At 35.4% G+C, this 20,407-nt stretch overlaps 1 protein-coding gene across 8 annotated transcripts in view; it reads right to left on the bottom strand.

Moving 5' to 3' along the window:
• The window catches only part of DGKB (diacylglycerol kinase beta), a 349,951-nt gene that overhangs the window by 9,713 nt on the left and 319,831 nt on the right, over window positions 1-20,407 (bottom strand). For all 8 annotated transcript variants that reach the window (XM_071805088.1, XM_071805087.1, XM_071805090.1 and 5 more), the window contains 2 exons: window positions 3,926-4,046; window positions 1,944-2,004 (listed from right to left, as the gene is read on the bottom strand). In XM_071805088.1, coding sequence (XP_071661189.1) covers window positions 1,944-2,004; window positions 3,926-4,046 — 182 coding nt within the window. The remainder of the gene's footprint in view (window positions 1-1,943; window positions 2,005-3,925; window positions 4,047-20,407) is intronic.

Genomic DNA, 20,407 nt, shown 5'->3' with positions numbered 1-20,407 from the left:
ACACAGATAACAGTGTAGTAAATGTACAATAATCCGAGGAGCAATCGCAATAAATACATTAAGATCCTCATCAGAGAAAAAAACATTTCCTGAAAAATGGATAATATAACACAAAAAAATAATTCTATATATAAATTCATAGAGGTGCAGTAGTCTAGACAAATAGTTCATATATTTTCTTCTCAGAGGAAATAAAACCATGCAACAGTATGGTTTTCTTATATAAAAGACAAACTCTATTCTCTTAACAATGGTATAGCAAAAAGGATGGGTTCCACAGAAAAGTATATGCCATTTCTATCTGCTACTTGAACTGGACAGCAGTAATTATCAGTAATAATTTACTGTTTCCTCAAGGCAGTAATTGAAATACAAGAACTGTCTCTTTTTCCAGGTTTGTCCTCAATTGTGCAGGCAGCTTCTGCTAGTGTTATCAATCAGATAGCAGGGATTTTGCACAGAGCAAGCAATCAAGACAAAAAAGCACATGTTATTGCCAGAATCCTTCCATAAGTTCTCTTCTGTAATCTGGCAACTGAAAAATTACATGTCTTTTTCTTGAACAAGTAACTGCTGGGTTCAGTACCGTTGCTCTGCACTGACCCATAGCTATAGAAGAGGGGAAGATAATATCTCTAAACTCCAAAAGGCTTCCTGGAATAAATCTCATAAAATCCCCACTGTTCTGCCTTCATACAGTGTGTGTTCACATGGTTCTCCTCTCATCACAGCATCTGAGCACTTATCATTGAGAGTTAGAGTTCAGACACTCCTCCCGCTGTTCAGCTGTAAACTATGGTGTATCTAGCAAACATGAACTATCACAACCCTTTTATTTCATTCTAACCCATACATTATCAGCTGCCACACCTGCTAGTTCCTTACTGAAGGTACTCCCTTCTACTTTTTTGTGTAGTCTTTAATTTTACTACAGTTCATGAAAGTGATCCAGCACCCCGGTCTGGAGAACTTCTCCCATCTGTAGTGGGATTTCTTCCTTAGCATGTTACTGTTTTGTCATACTTACAAACTGCAGGGCTACAGCAATTCATTTACTTAAAAACATGGGTCTCCTTTAGGGTAACAAAATCAGTAAAATTATACATTCAAATGTATTACTGAGACTATATTAAATAATAAAGAGCTTAAATTTCTTCAACATCTCCCCAAATGCTTGGTTAGCCTCTAATTTATTGGAGAGGAAAACAGGGAGTTCTTAGAGCTACACCTTTCTTGTGTTGTCTGTAAACAGTTACTCAAAGACCCTCCTCTGAAAAAGCTCCCTCCTAGCCTAATCAATGTTTACCTGCCCTCACTTCGTATGTGTGGGCACTGAAACAAGAGACTAAATAATTTTCTTAAACTATAAGGTTTTTTAATTTTTTTTTTTTTAATATTAATTCTATTGTGTAATTCAATCAGCACAGTCAAGAATTCAGCTTTCTATAAAATAAATCCTTGATATAAACTCTCAAAAACATAATGGAAAAGCTTCCTAAATTTGTTACTTTATACACTTTAGCATCTCAACTGACACTGGCTCTTCCTCAGCAATGGAGACTAAAAATCTGATACACCATAATAAATGATCAGATTGGGTAACTACACCCTTTGAGTATTTTTGAAACTTTTGAAATAAAAATATTTTTATTCCATCCAAACCTTTGGGAAAAAAAAAAAAGTATAATAAATTGAAAAGGCAGTGGGTGTTGAACTGTATAATAACCACGCGTGAAAATGTTACTTAATTAAACCGAGTTAATGCTGATGCCAATGGTTGTCTTTTATACTGAATGATTCCATCACTGAAAAAGTGAAAGTAAATAAATCAGTTAATATTTCTGATTATTGTAATTTTTGTTACTCATTTTAAAGGTTCCTGAATTTTTTGTTCAGCTCTCTTCCCAGAGTATCCCAGTATGCTCATATTCCAGTATCCTTACCGTGCAAGGGGTTTGCATCCAAGGTTCCCCATCTATCTGCATAGGCAGAGACTTGCTGGTCCTAAAGTGATATATTTCACAGTATAAGTAAAAGCAACAAAAAAATGATAAATGTATTTATTAAGGAGAGATACATGTTACAGTAAACACACATAATCCCTAAATTTCTGTGTAATCTCCAGTATGATCCAACAAGCTCACAAAAGTCACCTAGTCACTTAGTAGGCTTAGTTCGATTTTCAACACACAAAGCAAAAACAATGCAAACATTCACACATCTTGCTAATAATACACAACTCTCTCATGGGAGAATAGTCTGTAATTTGTGAAATAAAGAGTGAAATATTCAAGAACTTCAGGGATAAACCTTATTAAATGAAAAGACAAAGGAAACTCTGGTACTTTTTATATTTTAGACTGCCTACTATAAAGGAAATAAGAAACTTTAGCTCTATCATCACCATTTATTAGAACCATAAAAGATGTATTTACCCTTGTGTTTAACTCTGGGTTAGAAAGAGCACTCACATAATGTGACAATTGTACTATAACCAGAGACTTTAACATACCATGTCCTTAATTTAAATTGTTAGTAAAGTGACACTGATCAAGCTTCAGCCAGTGTTCCCTGTCCAGTTTTGGATACCAGACTAAGAAAAGTATAGACAAATGAGAAAAGAAAAAAAGTATTTTGAGGTCTTTTCCAACCCTGTATTTCTGCATTATAATAGTTTGCACACATGACTATTAGAAATAACATGGAGTAGGTAAATCTAATAATGGAAAAATGAGTCAACTGAGCATTCATGTTGGTCAATGGAAATTCTGGCTTAAACATTATTTGGAAATGACTAACAGTCCATTGGATTAGCCAATGTCATCTATGGCCACAACTGGAGGAAGGGACGAACATTCAATAATCTCACACTCTATAGGTTTGGCAGGGTTCTGAATCTTTTATAGTTGTGGTTCTCTTCATGTGGGACAATAAAATTTATGTCTTGGTATCCAGAGAAGATTTTAATGCTTTTGTGATCTTATTTCTCTTCCTTATTTAGAAGAAAGAGTACTTTTGAACTCAACATCACCCAGTCCTTGAGGAGAATCTCAAAAATATGCCAGGTGCTTTGGCAAATCCTACTTATTTTCTTAAAGTTTTTATTGCTGTTCTTCTGTTTTATGCTCATTTTAGGCTTTTGGCGCTTATAACTGTATATCTCATGATTTTATTGAGATTTTGGAAAATTCTTCCTGTGAGATTCTTCACTGGAGAAGAGTTGAGCATCTCTCTCTTTTCCAGTCCTTATCTAATTTGAAGATAGAATAATTATTTTCTCTTTGAGTCCTAATCCAGGATTCCTCTATTGTGAATGTTCTGGTCACTTTTAGCATAGTAAACAATAAAACACAACAAAATTAGCACGCTCCACCATTAGTGGCTTACACATACCAACGCATTTATTAATAGTGACTTGTCAGTGCCCAGTAAATAACAAATAAATTACAAACAGAGCACTTTGACTTCTACAGATCAAAAAAATGCTTTACAAATACTAATTACATGCTACTACTCCCTGGTGAGATATGCATTATAAATGGGTTAAAATGTGTCAAAGTAATGTTAAATGACTTTTGCTCAAAATTGCGTGGAGTGTATGTCACTAATAAAACCCAAGATGTCCATGCATTACTCATTCTGCTTCAACTGTTTGACAATATTTCTTCATAGGATGAAATGATAATTGAATACAACATGTGAAGACTGAATGTAAGTATCTTTTTTCTAGTTTTTTTGACAGATTTAAAGAAAGGAAGATGTATGGGCAAAGGATATGGATGGAATAGATATATTTCATATACAAACATGAGACTTTCACAAGAAATAATTATGGCTATTAAACTACCAAAGAAAGTGAATTGATAAAATAAAAACCTTTGCTGCTTCAATACGACAATGCAGTGCAAATTAAAGCTGCCTATACCTGATGACAACAGATGAACACTGGGCAAGCCGTCTTCCAGCACTTTTCAGACCTGTGTATATCTGTCCCATCTCCATGGCTCCTTCTAGACCAACCACTTCCATAAGCTGGTCACTTAGATCTGCAAAAGTTGAAAAAATATGTTTTCTGTAGATAGCATTTTGATAGTAGTCATCCTAAACAGCAAGGATTGTCAGAAGACCATCTGATAACAAAAGATGTGGAGAACAGAACAGGCAAAAATAACGTTTCCTAAGAAGTGATTGCACCCTTAGGGCTGGGCAAATCTGGGCCTGTTGTAACGTAATCCTAAAATGTCCTGATCAAAATGATTCTAAAATACACTAATAATCTCCGTGGTCTATTTTAATACACAAACACTGAACAAATAATCTTATTATATGAGAAAATAGGAGAGACTCCTTCACTTAGGTTATCTGATACTCATAGAATGAGATGTTTGCAGTTTAGAAATTTATGCTGACCATTGTTTCAACAGATCTGTAAAATCTAGTAAAGGAAAAGTTAGTGCTCCAGACCGTATTGAATTTTCTTCTATACAATTCTTTTGAGATGACGTGTACAATTCTAATTCAGCCTTTGTGAGCACGCATTATTACAGTCCTTAATTATGAGACCACAAATTTTTTTGCATTGAATCTTTGCCTCAAATAGTGCACAGATTCAACGCAAAAAGGGCAGGAAAAACCTTGTATCAGCAACTGTTCATCTAGCTTTCCTGAACTTTGTGGTACTTGTTTGCACCCAGTTACATATTTCTGTTTCACATAGTTTTTTGATTACATAGTATTTTGGCATTAAACTTCAAAAAATATTTAAGTAAATAATGTATGTGGCAAGATAAATATTAGTTTGCTTGACTTCAAGGAGCAAGGACAAATTCTGTCTAGAATATCAGATACAAACACAGATACAACCAGAAACCTGAACAGTAATATAGCAGTCTGGTTTGAGAAGGAACAAGCAAGGTAATGAAATATTGTTCAGAATCAACTTGGGTGTTTTGTATTAAACATTTTACATGCTCCTGTTTAAACACATGTTGCCAAGATCAGATGGACAAGCAAAGAAACCATTTTTTTAGCTGCATGTGTACTTTATAGATTGGCTGTTAATATCCACATTTCCAAAAGGTACGTTGTTCAGTGAAGCTGAGCTAACGTGCTAGAGTCTATCATCACATTGGAAAAACAAAGAAAGGAGAGCACATTATTCTTTGTATATTTTAAACCCTTCAACCTTTAATGAAGGTAGAATTTCAAGCTAATTATCATATCTATGAGACTCGTCCAAAGTATAAACGGAGTCTTTTCTGTTCACTTCTTTGGGCTTTGAATGAAGGTAATTAACTGAAAGAAGTATTGTGATTGGGGGGAAGTATTAAAAGCAAATAGGATTTATGGTCTGGATTATTCTGCTTCCAATCAGAAAATCTGATAGTGTCCAAGGCCTTAATTTTTCTTCTTATACTTTCTTAATATTCTTCACTATTTTCACTTTCTCATAGTGAGACCAGTTCCTTATAATATCAATGAAGCAAAAACTAAACTCTGTTCTTTTCTCTTTCAGAAAAACAATAAAATGGACAAAAGATTAAATTATACAATATGATTAATTTTAAGTGTACATTTTTTTAGTTTGCATCCTTGTAACACATGTGAAACCAATTTTGAAGGTCTGGCTTTCTGCTGAATAGTTTTTATCTTAAAATGTTTTCCTTAAGTTTCTCACTTCTAAACTTAGATTTAAACAAATTCTGCTTTTCTTGATAGCCACAGGGATTTAAATGGGAAAGTCCTACTCATTTGCAAAAGCTAAAAGCACACAGAACTTTATAGATGTACTCAATCATTAAAATGTTTCCAGCCAAAGAAAACATCAAATTCTTATTCACTGGGTTATTAGAAAATTATTATTTTTTTTAAAAGGAAGAATAATTAAGAACAGATTTTTATTACTGACAGCTCAGGCAACATATGCAAGATGCAGAATAGTGACATTTGCAGTGATATAAATTTGATGCATCATTTTTCAATAGCTGTGAAATTAGTTCCAGTAACAGCAGGTAACTTAAGGGCCAAATCCTGCCCTTTGATCTATACCACACATCTCAAAAAATGCCATATATGAAACACTGGAAGACGAAACTGAACAATACTCCTATCTACTGAAAAAGTGAAGCCTTTTCAAAACTTCGTATTTGCAGTGGCACATTCCCAAAGTGGGGTTATTTTAGGCCAAATATAAATATTTTTAGAATCAAGCTTAAATTAGACATAACCTTCCTTCAGAAGCAGTAAAAACTAAAGCAAATGTAACATGCAATTATCGACTTAAGGCTAGTTTGCGCTCCTGCCCTTGCTAATATATTTGACGTGATGATTTTACATAGTTATATCCGTTTCAACAAATCCTTGAGCTGTATTGACTTTGACAAGAACTCAGAGTGAGCAAAAGTGGAAAAGGGAGTGTGTATATTTTAGTCCCATTTTTCAAAGATGTTACATGGCTATAGGTACACTGGCTGAATATAAAGGGTCAAGACGTCAATGAATGGATTACATTTATTCTTAAAAGGTCTCCACCAAAGACTCTGAAAGAGACTAAGCTCTATTAAAAGAGATCAGGTCTTCTATTAAATGAAGAGCTAGAAAAGGAGAAGTCATTCTTCATTCTGGCGGAAGGTTATCACTGATTTCTCAGAAATATCTGTGCTGTTTCAACACATGCCCCTAAATAATCTGCAAATATAAGTACATAATGAGTTATTGAGGATTCAACAAAGTAAAGACAAAAGCCAATTATAAAAAAAGTTTACGAATTTTACAGTATTGACTAATAGGGCTATATGAAGGCAGAAAATTCAATACATGTAACTTAATGCCTGTGAGGGGAAGCAGAGCTAACTACATACAATACACCTAACTACAGATATGTAAACTGTTATATGTTTATATTTTACATTTGAAAATTAAACATGGGGTGCATGTATCTGTGTGTATACATCCATATATACACGCATATTTATTTTGCTGGGCTACCATTAATATTGTCACGCAGGAATTAAGATTATGGAGTTAGTGTGGCTACTTCTATGAACATATCAGCTGAATGCTCATAAGCGATCAAATACAATAAAATGTTATGATTCGTACATCTATATAGTATGGAGTTTGTAGTTCTGGTCCACTCGGCAATGCACAGGAAGATATAAAATAACTGGAAATGAAAGAGCAACAAACATAGCAAAAATATGGAAGAGCTCCTAAATGCAAATAAATTAGACTAGGACCCTTCAGGAAGTAAACAGATCAATGGAGGAAAGATAAGAAGACAACAAGTGTCATGGAGTAGGTAAAGATAGTCCTGTAATTAAATATTTCTCAAAATGCAAGGCCTAAGGAGTTCCATAGCACTTCTCGAACATGCAGAAAATCCTTTGCTAAGCCATGATGCCATACTAGACTTCAAAATTCCCTAAATCACAAACTGGCATGGTATCTTACCGCAAGAATCACTGTAAGTTTGCTCTCTTACGCTTTATTTTTAATCATGCCATAAAGGATGGTGTTAGAGGACAAATACTGAGCTACACGGACTTGTGAATTGACCTAGTATCACCGCTTGTATTGTCTTCTTATACATCTTATAAATTGTAGACCACAATAATGAATGCTGCTGTTCACTGAACACCATTCATTGCTTAAAACAGCTTAAAATGTGGACTTCTCCATGACACGTATCCCAACTGTGTTTGAAACCTCATTCAGAAAGTCACTTTTTTTCAATCCTCAAACTGGAATATATTCTAAAGTTACACATTCATGTGTGCATCTGTGTGTGTCTCTACTAACTACAGAGCAAAAAACTTATCTCTTTTTAGGCATGTTGTATTTCATCTGCATTCTACAGATTTTATTCTAAAGAGAAAATAATAAATTGATGACCACAATGATAAAAATTCCCAATGCATGCTTCACCTATTACAACCAGTTTCAAGAGGTTTAGGAAATGGAATGTTTTTCAAAAATAATTTAGCAGCGAACAACTGCAACTACCAGATACTAAGCAGCTTTCCAATCTAGCCAGGTCATTTAGTTGCCTAAATGAGAGCTGAAGTCTCACAGGTAAGCTATTATGGAGAGCATCTCGGTATTAGTGCATTAGGAAAGTGTTTTTTGACTGGTGCCTTGGGGTTCTTGAGTCCGTTTGTTCTACTTGGAGCTCTGTGAAAGAGCTGAAGGCTCTCGCTTGTTTTCTATGTGAATGAGCCATTAGAGTGTGTGGGAATGTTTTCACAGCACCATGCCTCTCCTGCCCTCTTCCACAAACCAAAGTACTTCACGTGTCTCCTCATATTAGCCCTGTCAATAAACAAAGGCGGCTCTCCCGGGGGAGCGCTGCTGTCAGCAGATGGTGACGAGCATGCAGAGGGGCATCTGACCCCTTGCACTCATTCCTGATGGGGAGATAAAGTCACTCGGGAGATGACTGCACATTTCGTCCCATCAGGCAGCGGGAGAAAGAGAAGTCCAAACAAAAAGTTGCACAGGCGGCAGACAAAACACTCTACATGAATATAAGCCCTTTACAGCACTTCCCCAAGGCATGAAGAAGCACACTTAGAGACTTTAAAGTTTCGTAGTGGGGAGTTTATGTTTTCCATTAGCTTGGCATTAGGTGAATGCTTCAATATTCAAAGTGAACACACAAGAGAAAAACACATTTGGAATTCATCTATGAAGATAAAGCAAGGAAAGTAAAATGGGGTAGGGGGTGGGAAGAAGCATGGTGTGATTACAAATACTGATTTACATAGAGAACTTTCCCTCTGTAATGGAACCGGTTTTGATATCCAATTTATCTTTGCAATATATAAATATTGCTGTCCTGGCAAGAGATTGAATGACTCTATTATAACTTGGGGTTACTGCACTCACTCAGGCACATTTGCATAAAAACACTGTTGGTCAGTGGTAAATCTGTCTCTGGCAGCAGTTTGTCTTTGAAGAGAAGGGGCTTACAAAATGTAATCACACCCTGGTAATCATCATGCTGGAAATTTTTTTGGTTCCAGTTAAAATACTGGATAAGAATTTGAAAACTCGTATAATGCCAGAGACTCCTGAGCTCAATGCTCTGCACGGCTATAATGCTTCAGTATCTTCCTAGAACATGGCATGTGTTGAATCTCTAGTTATCCATTATGCAGGAATGTGGGGTCATTTCCATATGCAGGGATAGGGACTGCTGTTGTATAAAATGGTACAAAACTGTTCAATGTCACAGTATTCCCCTTAATTTCAAATTAATGATTTTTTTTTCTAGATTCTTGGTTACACAAGAGCAGTAAATCAAGAGTGATTTGTCCATCCTGTTTTTTGTTATGCTTTGCTTTAGGGAAGCTACCTGAAGTAACTTAAGCCTCAACACTTATAATCATTTATATCCGAGTTGTATCTGGAGGTCCCGATGATATCAATGCTCCATTTTTTTCACTGATTCCCAGACATGCAACAAAAGACAGCTCTTGTCTCCAAGAATTTATAATATTACAGGCAAACAAAACAGACAAAACATTGAGGAAAAGTAACATTATTATGTTCATCTTACAAAGTGAAAATTATACAGACAGGTTTAAGCCCTGCAAAAGGTTTGTTCTCACACTCAGTTTGGTATAATGTGTGTAGACCCACAAGAGTCATAATGTTATTTCTACCATGTAAAGCTAAGCACATGAGTTTGCAGAACTGACCTGGCCAAGATCAACCCTCTGCTTTTAAAAGTCTATCCTCTCTCTCAATATTGAATTCAACAATATTTATCAAGTCCTACATCTATAGTATTTGGCCCAGTTTTGAGTATTTTGCATTGCTGAGTTTGCTTGCAAACATTAAAAATCTCAGGTGGCTCCATACATGTATTTCATGTCAGTATTGAATCTCAAGTCTTTACTTGTCTTCCTATTTTTTCCTGTTTCTAAAACAAAACAAAACCAAACCAGCTAAGCCTGTGTCTTGGTGTGAAGAAAGTAAGATATAGCACTGCTGTAATTTTCACCCTGGTGAGATACTCAGATATGGTGATAATAAAATAAGCAGATATTTTATGTATATAAACACACACAAAGATGCACACACATTTTATATCTATATGCATATACACAGATATATATCCATATTTATGCATATGTGAGAAATTCAGTGCATTTTGCTCCATCATCTAAACTGATGATTCACTGAATAGCTTTAATGGGGTAAGAATGCACAAGTGTTATTTCTGACACTTAAAATGAACGCAATCAATAAAATCCTGTCTCTGCTGGATTCAGTGCCAAAACCTTTACTGACTTCAGTAAGGCCCAGATTTCACCCAGTATCTTGTGTCTCACATCCATCTAGCACAGAGACTCCATCCTCAGATGGAATCATTTAACAGATACAGCTCAGCCTACTACTGTGCAATGGATTTTTTTTGTGTATATAAAAATCTCCTGACTCTCATTATAATATCACTGAATGACAAGTTTCCTATAAAAAATAGGAGGACAAACAAGGAAGAATCAGTCCTTATAATTAAATATTTCATGAAACTTTTTAATGTGCACAGAAGGCCTTTGGAAAACTTGTCATGTAACATCCTTACATGAACTTTTTGTTTCATTGTTGTTTTGGTTTTGCTTTTTTTTTTTTTTTTTTTAAGCTTACTGGGGGAAGGAGACATAAACTTTTTGGATTAGTAGTAAAAGAAGAAAAATAATAAGAAAAAACAACAACCCACGCCAGATCATTCAAATTAAATCACTTCTACCCCTAAACGACTCCCAAATATCAATGTTCAGATGTTCGACATTTGAAACAAGAGGTTTCATATTCCAGTTCAGGAGATCATTATGGGTAAGTCTTTTATGGTAAAGCTTGGCAGACAAAATGTATTCTTTTTTTATAGATTTATTCTTTTAGTAGTCTGAGGTACAATTTCATTGAACATGCTGCTGCACCAAAAAGCCCCCTATTATTTTAATCTGTATTCTTTTAAAGGTTATTTGTTCAAAAGGATTTCACTGTGTTACTCTTAGACCCCCTTCATCCAACAGAACAAAAGCTGTTCTATGAAAGGAGTCTAAACTTGGACAAACCGTAAAAAAAAAAAAAAAAAAAAAAAAGCAAAGTTCCTCTCTGTTTTTATCAAATTTGATTGCTGCAGCTGTTCCCAGTTTCTGTATTTTAAAAATAGCCTTATTCAGTGCCTTGTTGGCTAAAGGCCAGAGTACCATTAGAACATGCTGTACGGAAAACCTCTATTCAGTTACAGATACAGAAATATATTTAAGATCAGTGGGGGTCATCTGCAGCAAACACTCGTATGGGGGAAAATGGAATTTTAATGCACTTGGACTGCTCACCACTTTTAACAGATATTTAAGAACTTCAAAGCAGATATCTTTCTATTTGTATTGGTACTATCATATTACCGAGCATCAGGTACAATACAATATGAGCAAGTCAAGATCATTTCAACTCACAAAAATAGATCTAATTCTCAAATTACTCCTTAGTAGTTCTGGCATTCACTTTAAATGGCTCCCAGTAATATTGGATATTTGATTAGCCTATAAAAATGCCACAGCCTAGAAAACAAAAATACAGTAATATTGATGGAAATGTAGAAATTTGATCAATGAAAACCAGCTTTGATTTGTTCATTTCTAGAAGGAATAGTACTAACAGGGGATAAATGTTCCCTTTCTGCAGGTTACCAAACTCTAATAATGGCATTATCCCTATATTTATCCACCAAAGGGTTTTACAGTTATCAGCCGGAAAGAAATCTTCATTCCATTTACATGAGTATTAAAAGTCCTTTTGATGAAAGTGATAACACTTTCAGTCCAGGACTTCAGAAACCCCTCAAAGATGATCTTCATTCCTCTTTCTCTTAATGAGAACCAATTCCATTTGCTTCCTCTATCACACAAGCATTCCATGCTGTTTGGAGATCCCAGTATGCAGAATGGATACTGGTTTGAACAGCAATTTTTAGTTATTAACAAAGAGCCTAATCCCAGACAAGTATTCTGAAAATCAATGTGATGTATCATGAATCACTTTTAGCCATTTCTGATGGTCTAGAATACCTGCATTAGTATTCAAGGTTATGTGTTTCTCCTGCAGTTGAGGGAGGAGTCTTTAGCAAGGTCATCATTTTGATAGGTACCAAAAGGAAAGAAAACACAGCAGTGCTGGCATCAATATAGTGTATATGATCTTGCTGAGACTCCCAAGTGCTTAGTGGCTGGTTGGCCTCCTAAGCTTCTGTGCTGTCACTCTCTTAGTACTTGGGTTAATTTAATTACATAATTGCTACAATCACACGTCAGACTGCAGTTTCAATTACAAACATTGTACACCTTCTCTTTGTACAGAAGGAACATCAGTCAGCTGAATGAGGTAAAATCCAGGAAACTCTGGGGCAGGTATTCATATCATCTAAGTAAAACAGACAATCTTCTCAAACCTCCTGTAGTCAGTGTAAATAAAAAAAAAAAGTTTTGATTTAGTTTCCCACTAAATTAAATGTGTTTAGTGCTGTCTGAGGTGGCCCAGGATTTCCAGGACATTCACAAAGGGCTGGCAGGCCTGACACAGGAGCAACAGAAGCAGCAGATGAAAGGACAGTATCTTAAGAGGAACTCTAATGGTAATGTGGATATGCAGAACTGAAGCACGCTCAGAGATTTCTCCAGACAGTGATTCAGAGGAAATCTAAAAGGTCTGGTTTTCTGGAGGAGCATGTTTTTCTCTGTTGTTGCCAGGAGGAATCTTGGGAAACAGCCTAGCATGCTTGGTCAACTTAGCAGTATGTCTAAAGCTAACTTTCTGCTTAATCTACCACTCCAACGTTCACCCGTGCTGGCTTATCCGCGGAGCCTAAGGCCTGCAGAAGTGATACGTCCTCTATTTATGCATTGTTTGACTGGAGACAAGCGTGCTTGCGACCTCCAGGACTGAGCTCCAAGTATGTGAGCAGATTTTCCCAGTGCTTACTTTCCTTGAATGTGTTCCGTTCTCATAATTTGTCATTGTGGGTTTTGGTCTATCTTATCTAATCTAGTTATGTAGAATTGACTGCAGATATTTTTCTTCCTATCAGAACTACACACATTGCTAAAAATTCAGTATATTTTGTACTTGTTATTGGTTTACAAGACGACTGTTCTGGGATACAAGGAAACCTTTGTTATTGGAGAAGCAAAAGGGGACAGTTACCTCTAGTAGTGCTGCAAGAAAAAATAAATGTCTGCTTGACGCGCTTGATGCGGAAGGACATTCTGAAGAATCACAAAGAAATTAAAAATAAATTTGTTATTGTACCTTTCAATATTTTAAGCATTAATGACTGACATCAAGCTACTTTTCAATAGTTTTTCCTCAACAGTTATTTACAGCACACACATAAGAAAAGAAGAAAAGATATTTCCGTAATGATAATCAAGACAACTACAGAACGGTTCCATGTTTCTTCTCAAGGACAAAAAGACCAGAGTCAGCTACAAGTATCACAGTAATGAGACTCAAGTTATTTCTACTACTCTGGTCCTGAACAATATCAAAAAGAAAAATACAAACTTTATTTAATTCCAAACAAGAAAAGATGACTTACAAACAAAACTAGATCTGGTTATAATTTATTTGCTTATGATGTTCTGTAATCTTTTTTTTAAAAAAAAAAAAACGATCCGAACGCATATTATTTGGCTGTAACACCACTCATGATGTTTCAGGTATCGCAGAAATACAGAAGCAAAGTCCTTGCCCAAAGGTAACTCATCCTGAGATCCTGAGCTGAAAATCTATACTGAAGTGTGGAGCCCTATTGAATTTTTCTTCAGAGAGATTTGACATGGTAAGAAAAATATCCCCCTGGACTTTAATGCAGTTAGGAAACCTCAAAAACTAAGGGAACGACTCTTGTCTTATTTTCATTCTCATTTTTCAGTCTCATTTTGTTCTGAATAATGGAGAGTAAAAGAAAGTGCATGAGAAACAGATAAGGTAATCAGAGTTGCATGAATACACATGCATTTTAGTTGTTTTCAGACTGGACTATGCTAAACCTGAATGTAGCCATCCTGCTCTGAAGAGTAGCCGTCACATGTGGAGTTTCTGAAAAAAGTTCTGCTGTGATTCCTGGGGTTAATTTAGTGCATGGGATCCTAGGTGGGCCACGATAGGACATGCTGTTGTGTTGTTTATGTTGTTACTTCTATTTCATGTGCCATTTGCACAATGTATGCCATATATTGTTTGGCAATACTTGTAGGGAGAGTTAATATCCCTCATCATGCCAACTGATGCAGAAGGAAAAGAAACCCTTCAGACTGACAAGTCCTGCCTCCAGTCCAAAACAGTCCATTCTGGGTTTGTTTCCATTCTACTGATCAACTACACACTGCAAAGTAAGGATAGGAGGGTTGCTTTTTGGTTATATATGAAAATTAATCTGGAAGGACAGAAGATTTTCATTAATATTTTGGAATTTTCACCTTCCAGGTTAATTTCAACAAATGTCTGAGACAAATTTTTAAAGGATGTTAATTTTGGTCTTTGCCAACAAATCACTTAAGCATGGATATTCAGTGATATCAAATGAACTACATACATGTTTCAAGCATGACTGTTAAGTGCTCTGTTTATTCAGGCCTGTCTCTATGGTAACTACTTCATGGTATATGATTTCAGAACACTAATTATAAAGCAATATAAATAAGGTTGTATACAGCAAACAGTTTTGCATTTACATATTTGAAGCATCTGAAAGTTCAGCCTTACTTGTATAATATAATGTGTGACTGATTTCGAAAAATATTTTTCGTTATTGTAACTCATGCATAGTAATAGTAGCTGAATATTCTTTTCCATAACACTAGTTTGCCCTAGGATCAACAGCACAAAGGGACTGCAATATACTAGGGGAATTAAAGAAAGTAGAAGATGCAGGTGCACTAATAAACGTGTGGTCTTTGGATTACAGTATTTATGTGTGCTATGCCGAGCTAAACATAAACCTAAATGTTACACGTAAGAAGTGGTACAACAAGAACATCTGTGTTGGGGGACTGAACTGGCATTGCTAACACCTCCAGTGCCAGGTGCAAAGGAAATTTCACTACAGCTTGAGTAATTTTGACTGCTAGCATCTGTATATGTCAGATTATCTCTCCTCTTCCCTTCATATTCCACTAGAGTATTTGTATTATACATCTGGCTTTCAGTTCTAGCACAGCAAAAGACAGGTTGTAATCTTTCAATTCCTGGCTCTTTGCCTCTTTTTTTTTTTTTTTTAAATTTGCGTCTTGATTTTCATAGTTACCAGTATTTTCCAAATCTATGGTTAAGGAAAAAGAGCTCCCTGGGAAAGAAACATTAAAGGAAGAATAGTACCTTTGATATACTAAAAGCTGATCAAAATGCCTGTAGAGAAAGTTTTTCCTCTCAAAGATACTGAAGTGGGACTAAAACTTCACATTTCTCTGAGAATGTCCACTCTTCTGAGAAATTCTAGATTTTAATGTAAACTCACTTTTAAAACAATCAACCTTCAAAATAACATGGAAATTTTCATTTCAAGTGACATACCTGACTCATAGAAATATTGACGATATTTAGCAGAAGACTTAAAATACTTGAAAGAATGAGAGAGCTGGCTGAAACGCTTGCTAGGAGATGCAAACCCAGTCATTTGTGATGTACATATTGAAGTCCAATCCTAATAGTCTCTGAAATTCTTACAGAGTCCATTGAGACCATGACCTGCTTCTGTATTAAGTGGCTCAGACTCAATCTTTTATTTCTTAATTAGGCAAAGATTTCACAAATAAAAAACTACCAGTGATCATGTTAAAGTGGAAGTCAATGGCGTAGTCATCAATGAAAGCTGAAGCTGTTCTCAAGAAAGAATCAGGAAAAGGAGGGAGGGGGAAAGGAAATATAATGTTTGTATTCTAGTATGAGTAGATTTGTTGGTGCACTGTTAATGTGTCCAAATCACAGTTCTCCATGTTTTATTTGTCTGGCACACTTAACAAGACCTACAGTTCTATTCAAGACAGGAACAAAATGTTGTCAATAATACAACTGGACATATTGCACTCTAATGAAATTTTTTCAGAAATCTTTGTGGAAAACATTTTTTTTTTCTCTTGGCAATTTTAAATCACCTCCTTCCATCCACAGACACTTGAATATGTCTACAAAATTATCTAAAAAAGGACAAATTATTTTAAGTCTACACTTCTCTGGGAACATTGTAAATTATCTTTGCTAACTTCTAATAAGGTGTGACAAAAATGCAATAAATACAAATAAAGTCACAGGGAAGAGACTCAAAAACATTACAAAAGCTTGATTTTAGAAAAAAAAAAAAGTTATAACAAATTTGCAATCCCTAGTTACTCATCTTTTCTTGTTACTTCAGTTCTAATGCCAAATTCCTTCATTATTTTTTGACCTGATATGAAACACCATCTGGCAAAAGTATGTTGCAATTCTACATAAATGAAATAATTGGATGGTTGCTTTAAAATATATTTCGTAAATAAGTATTATACGTCAGCAAAACTCACTTCATTCAATTTCTGAGCTATGACTTTTTGTGTGCCTAGAGGACCTGGGATTGCCAGACAGTCTTGCATCTAGTGCTTGGCAGTCGCCAGCCTGATGAGCTTCCACAGTCATACAGTATCAGATGCACATTTCCATATGTTTCATTTGTATTTACTGTATGCATTATTATTGCTACTACTGTTAGACAAGAGTAGCACCACAGACTCATCAGAATCACTACCTTGTAGGAAGAGATCACAGCCTAAGGGTCCTGATGGATCTGCAGCAACAGATTACAAACCATATGGCTGATGTGGTTATTTTATAGCAGACCAAATGGCTATGGTTATTTAGGAGCCATTTCAAAAGTGGATCAGGTGTCCCTGTCATGAGATATATCAATCACACTTCAAAAGACCTTGAGAATAATTTTGGCCAGGCAATTACTTTCAATCTACCATCACAAAGCTGTCAGGGTCTGAGGATATCATCTTGTTGCCGGAGTACTATGGATGGACCTTTGTGTCCACACAGTATCATTTGATAATCTGGGGGGATCCTCTGGAGTGTGCACACCTCCCTAGGCATACATCGTGGGAGGAATCAAGCCAAAAGAGACAAAGAAGTCATTTACTAATTGGATACAAGTTATAACGTTGCCCCTTGACAAGTTATGACAAACGTGGAATAATAGGGAAAACAAAATATTTGCTAGAGATGAAAAGTGGTATATAAAACAGCAGTTGGTCGTGAGCAAACATTTTGCAGCTATAAAGACCCAGCTGCTTTGGCTGACTAGAATGAAAAGGAAGAATGCTTCAGGGATTGTGAAAGAAGATCTCACAACTGATGGATTAGACAGAAAAAAAAAATGACTTCCTTATAAAGCATGAATACTCATAGTCCTCTTTTCATCCATTTATAACATACCTAATTTCTTTGAGCCAAGAGTCCTAGGTAAGTGTGCCATGCACTAAATGAAACCTTTTCACAGCTGCTGAAACCAGTTTATTCTGTATGCCTGTTTTTGTATTTCATTAAATATTCATTTATTGATATTAGACTTATGAAAAATTTAGTATAATTTTGATCCTCCCCTATATGAATAGGAGAAATTAAAGGAAAGGGGAGTTCATCCGGGTTTATGGGTATGTGTGACACAGCTTGTGATATTTCCAGAAAAGAAAAACAATATCAGGAATCAATGAGAAAAAATGTCTTGTGCATCACCTAAATATTTAACTACAATATCAGCTTATGTTAATCATATTTCAAGAGTTGGGTTGAACATGCTGTAATTGTGTCATCAACCCATATGAATCAAAGCTTTATTTAATAACTGTAAAAGCTGCCATTTGCTACTTTTAAAATATCTCATTTCTCAGGGCCTTTACTCAATAATGGTCACTAGAGTTACAAAATGCTAAAAATACCAGTGTTCTTGAAAATCTTATTTGAGTCCTACTGCAGAAGCTGAAACATCTGTAACAGTGTATGGCAGTTATCAGCTTCTTATAATTTCTGGCAACGTTCTGTTAAAAAAGCTATAAAAAGTGCAAGTAAAAACATTAGTGTTTTGACTACTTGTAAGAAACTGTTTTGTATACAATTAATATAAAGGGAACTGCCAAGTCAACCTGAGCTTTAAATTCAGGGGTTTGTGGTTTGTTTGTTTGTTTTGTTTTGTTTTTTTTTGAATTTGCAAAAAAACAGAAACAAAACCCCAAGCTGCTGCAAAACCTAAAAACAACCATACATTCAAGGTATTTTATTTTAATTAAAACAGAAACATATATTGTCAAATTCAACAGATATACAAAATCATAAATGAGCAAGAGTAGAAACATCCCTATATAGTTAATATTTGAAAAACTCAACTAAGATTCCTCATCCTGACTTATGCAAGGAAAATCAAACAAAATCAAAGTCTAAGAACCAGTGTTCTCTCAATAGCAAGCATAGAGAAAGTTCAACAAAAGTTTGACTCAACTCGTATTCAAACATAATGAGAACTGGACCCAGTCCTAAATCTTTTGAATAAAAGGAAAAGTATCCTCTCAGAATAAAATTAATCAATGCTATTTTGGTTACAGAATGAAAAACAATCAAACAAAAACAAAGAGGAAGATAGAAGGAGAACAGTGAGGGAAAACAGAGTTAATTGCTAAGTTTTGAGATATTTTTTTCCATCATATGTTTTCTTCCAAAATATCCTGGAATATGACATTGCCAATGCTAATTCACAGTGCTTAAAGAGTTCTTTATATCATCAAAGCACAGTATACACACTGAAGTTCATGGCGCTTAGCATGGAAAATACAATGTACAACACTATATGGAGTCCAGAAAACTGTACTCTTCACAAGAGGACTGAATTAAGATCACACTGCCTGAATACTGCCACTTTCTATCATTTTGAGTTCTAACTCTGTAGCCTTAAGATTGTTCTTTTAACTTACCTTTTATAACTTCTAACTTTTATAAGTTTTTTAACTTATCTTTTGTAAATTTACAGAATTTTCCACATGGATATACGATAAGCATTTATACAAATTATCTGTTTATCTAATCCTACTACTTGTCACTTCTTTTCAATTACATTTTTAATCTTTTAATTGGCCAAAGCTGTTGGTTAAAAATTTAATTAAGCTTTATCAAACTGAAAGTACTTTTTTGCTTAGCCCCCATCACATGGAGATTTTCTTGCTGCGACACTTTGGTTGTGAAGGCTAAGACAAAGCCTGCTATTGCTCTTCCTGTTTCACAAAACAGGACCATATTTTGAGGCTGTATCATAGGAATCATGACTACTGCTAATAATATGAAGTATAGACCTTTATTTGGGATCTGCTCCAAAGCCTGCCAGTTCTGCAGGAATAAAATAACCACCATGTGTTTAGTATCTTAACTCCTAAATGGATGTAATATCAGATAAGTTGTGTAATATATTATCACTTAAAACACTTCCATTTTGCTTTTAACTAAATATTAATTGCAGACAAAGACACAGAGAGAAAAGGCAGAGGTTTTGAATTCCATTCAACTCAACCATATAACTGCTGTGTAACTTCAGGAAAGCCACCATATGCCATTTTGTACCCTGATCCCATTGTACCTCCTGAATCACTAGAACTGTTTAAAGTTGCTATAGGCCTGGATTCTTCTGGATTTCATGGGAATGGGGAAACCTTAATTCACATACATTTCCTCAAAATTTTCCAATAGCTCTGGTTTCACATGTGAAATCAATGATCAGTCATGATCATCAATGAAGCACTGAGCAGACTGTGAGCTCTCCAGGCACAGATTGCTTTTTTTTTTTGTGTGCAGTACTCTGTTCCCTATAACTCCGCTATCTGATTAGACTCCTTAGGAGGTACTGGAATATACATAAATAATAAGCAAGAGGAGACAATTAAAAAAATAATAATTGCTACTATTAATATAAGAGATTAAGATGTAAACTACACACTTTGTATTACACTGCTGACTCCCAAGGGTGGTTTGTCAAAGAGAACGTACACACATGTGCACATAAGGCCATGTCACTGAACAGTGCTCCCTCCCCAGTCCAGCAGAAATTCTATCCCAGTGCAGACTGATGATTTACTTTGTATTTTCCTTGGCTGACTTGTGAAGTGTTCCTCACTTCAGCTCAGTCACTCAGCCTTCTTGCAAATGCCAGCTTATTGTTCACAACTATTTTTTTTTTCATCCATGGGGATTTTAATAGGCATGAATGAGTGAACGAGGACAGTTATGAAAGAAATTCACGGTGTAAAGGAAAACCCTGAAATTCAGTTATTAATTTGGCATCCAGGCTTCACATCTTTTTCAAGCTGACTAGTCCTTGCTC

Source organism: Patagioenas fasciata, chromosome 2 (genome assembly GCF_037038585.1).
Source record: "Patagioenas fasciata isolate bPatFas1 chromosome 2, bPatFas1.hap1, whole genome shotgun sequence".
NCBI classification, from domain to species: Eukaryota; Metazoa; Chordata; class Aves; order Columbiformes; family Columbidae; genus Patagioenas; species Patagioenas fasciata.
The sequence above is the reverse complement of the archived record's forward strand: the minus strand, read 5'-3'. Positions and strand labels throughout refer to the sequence as shown.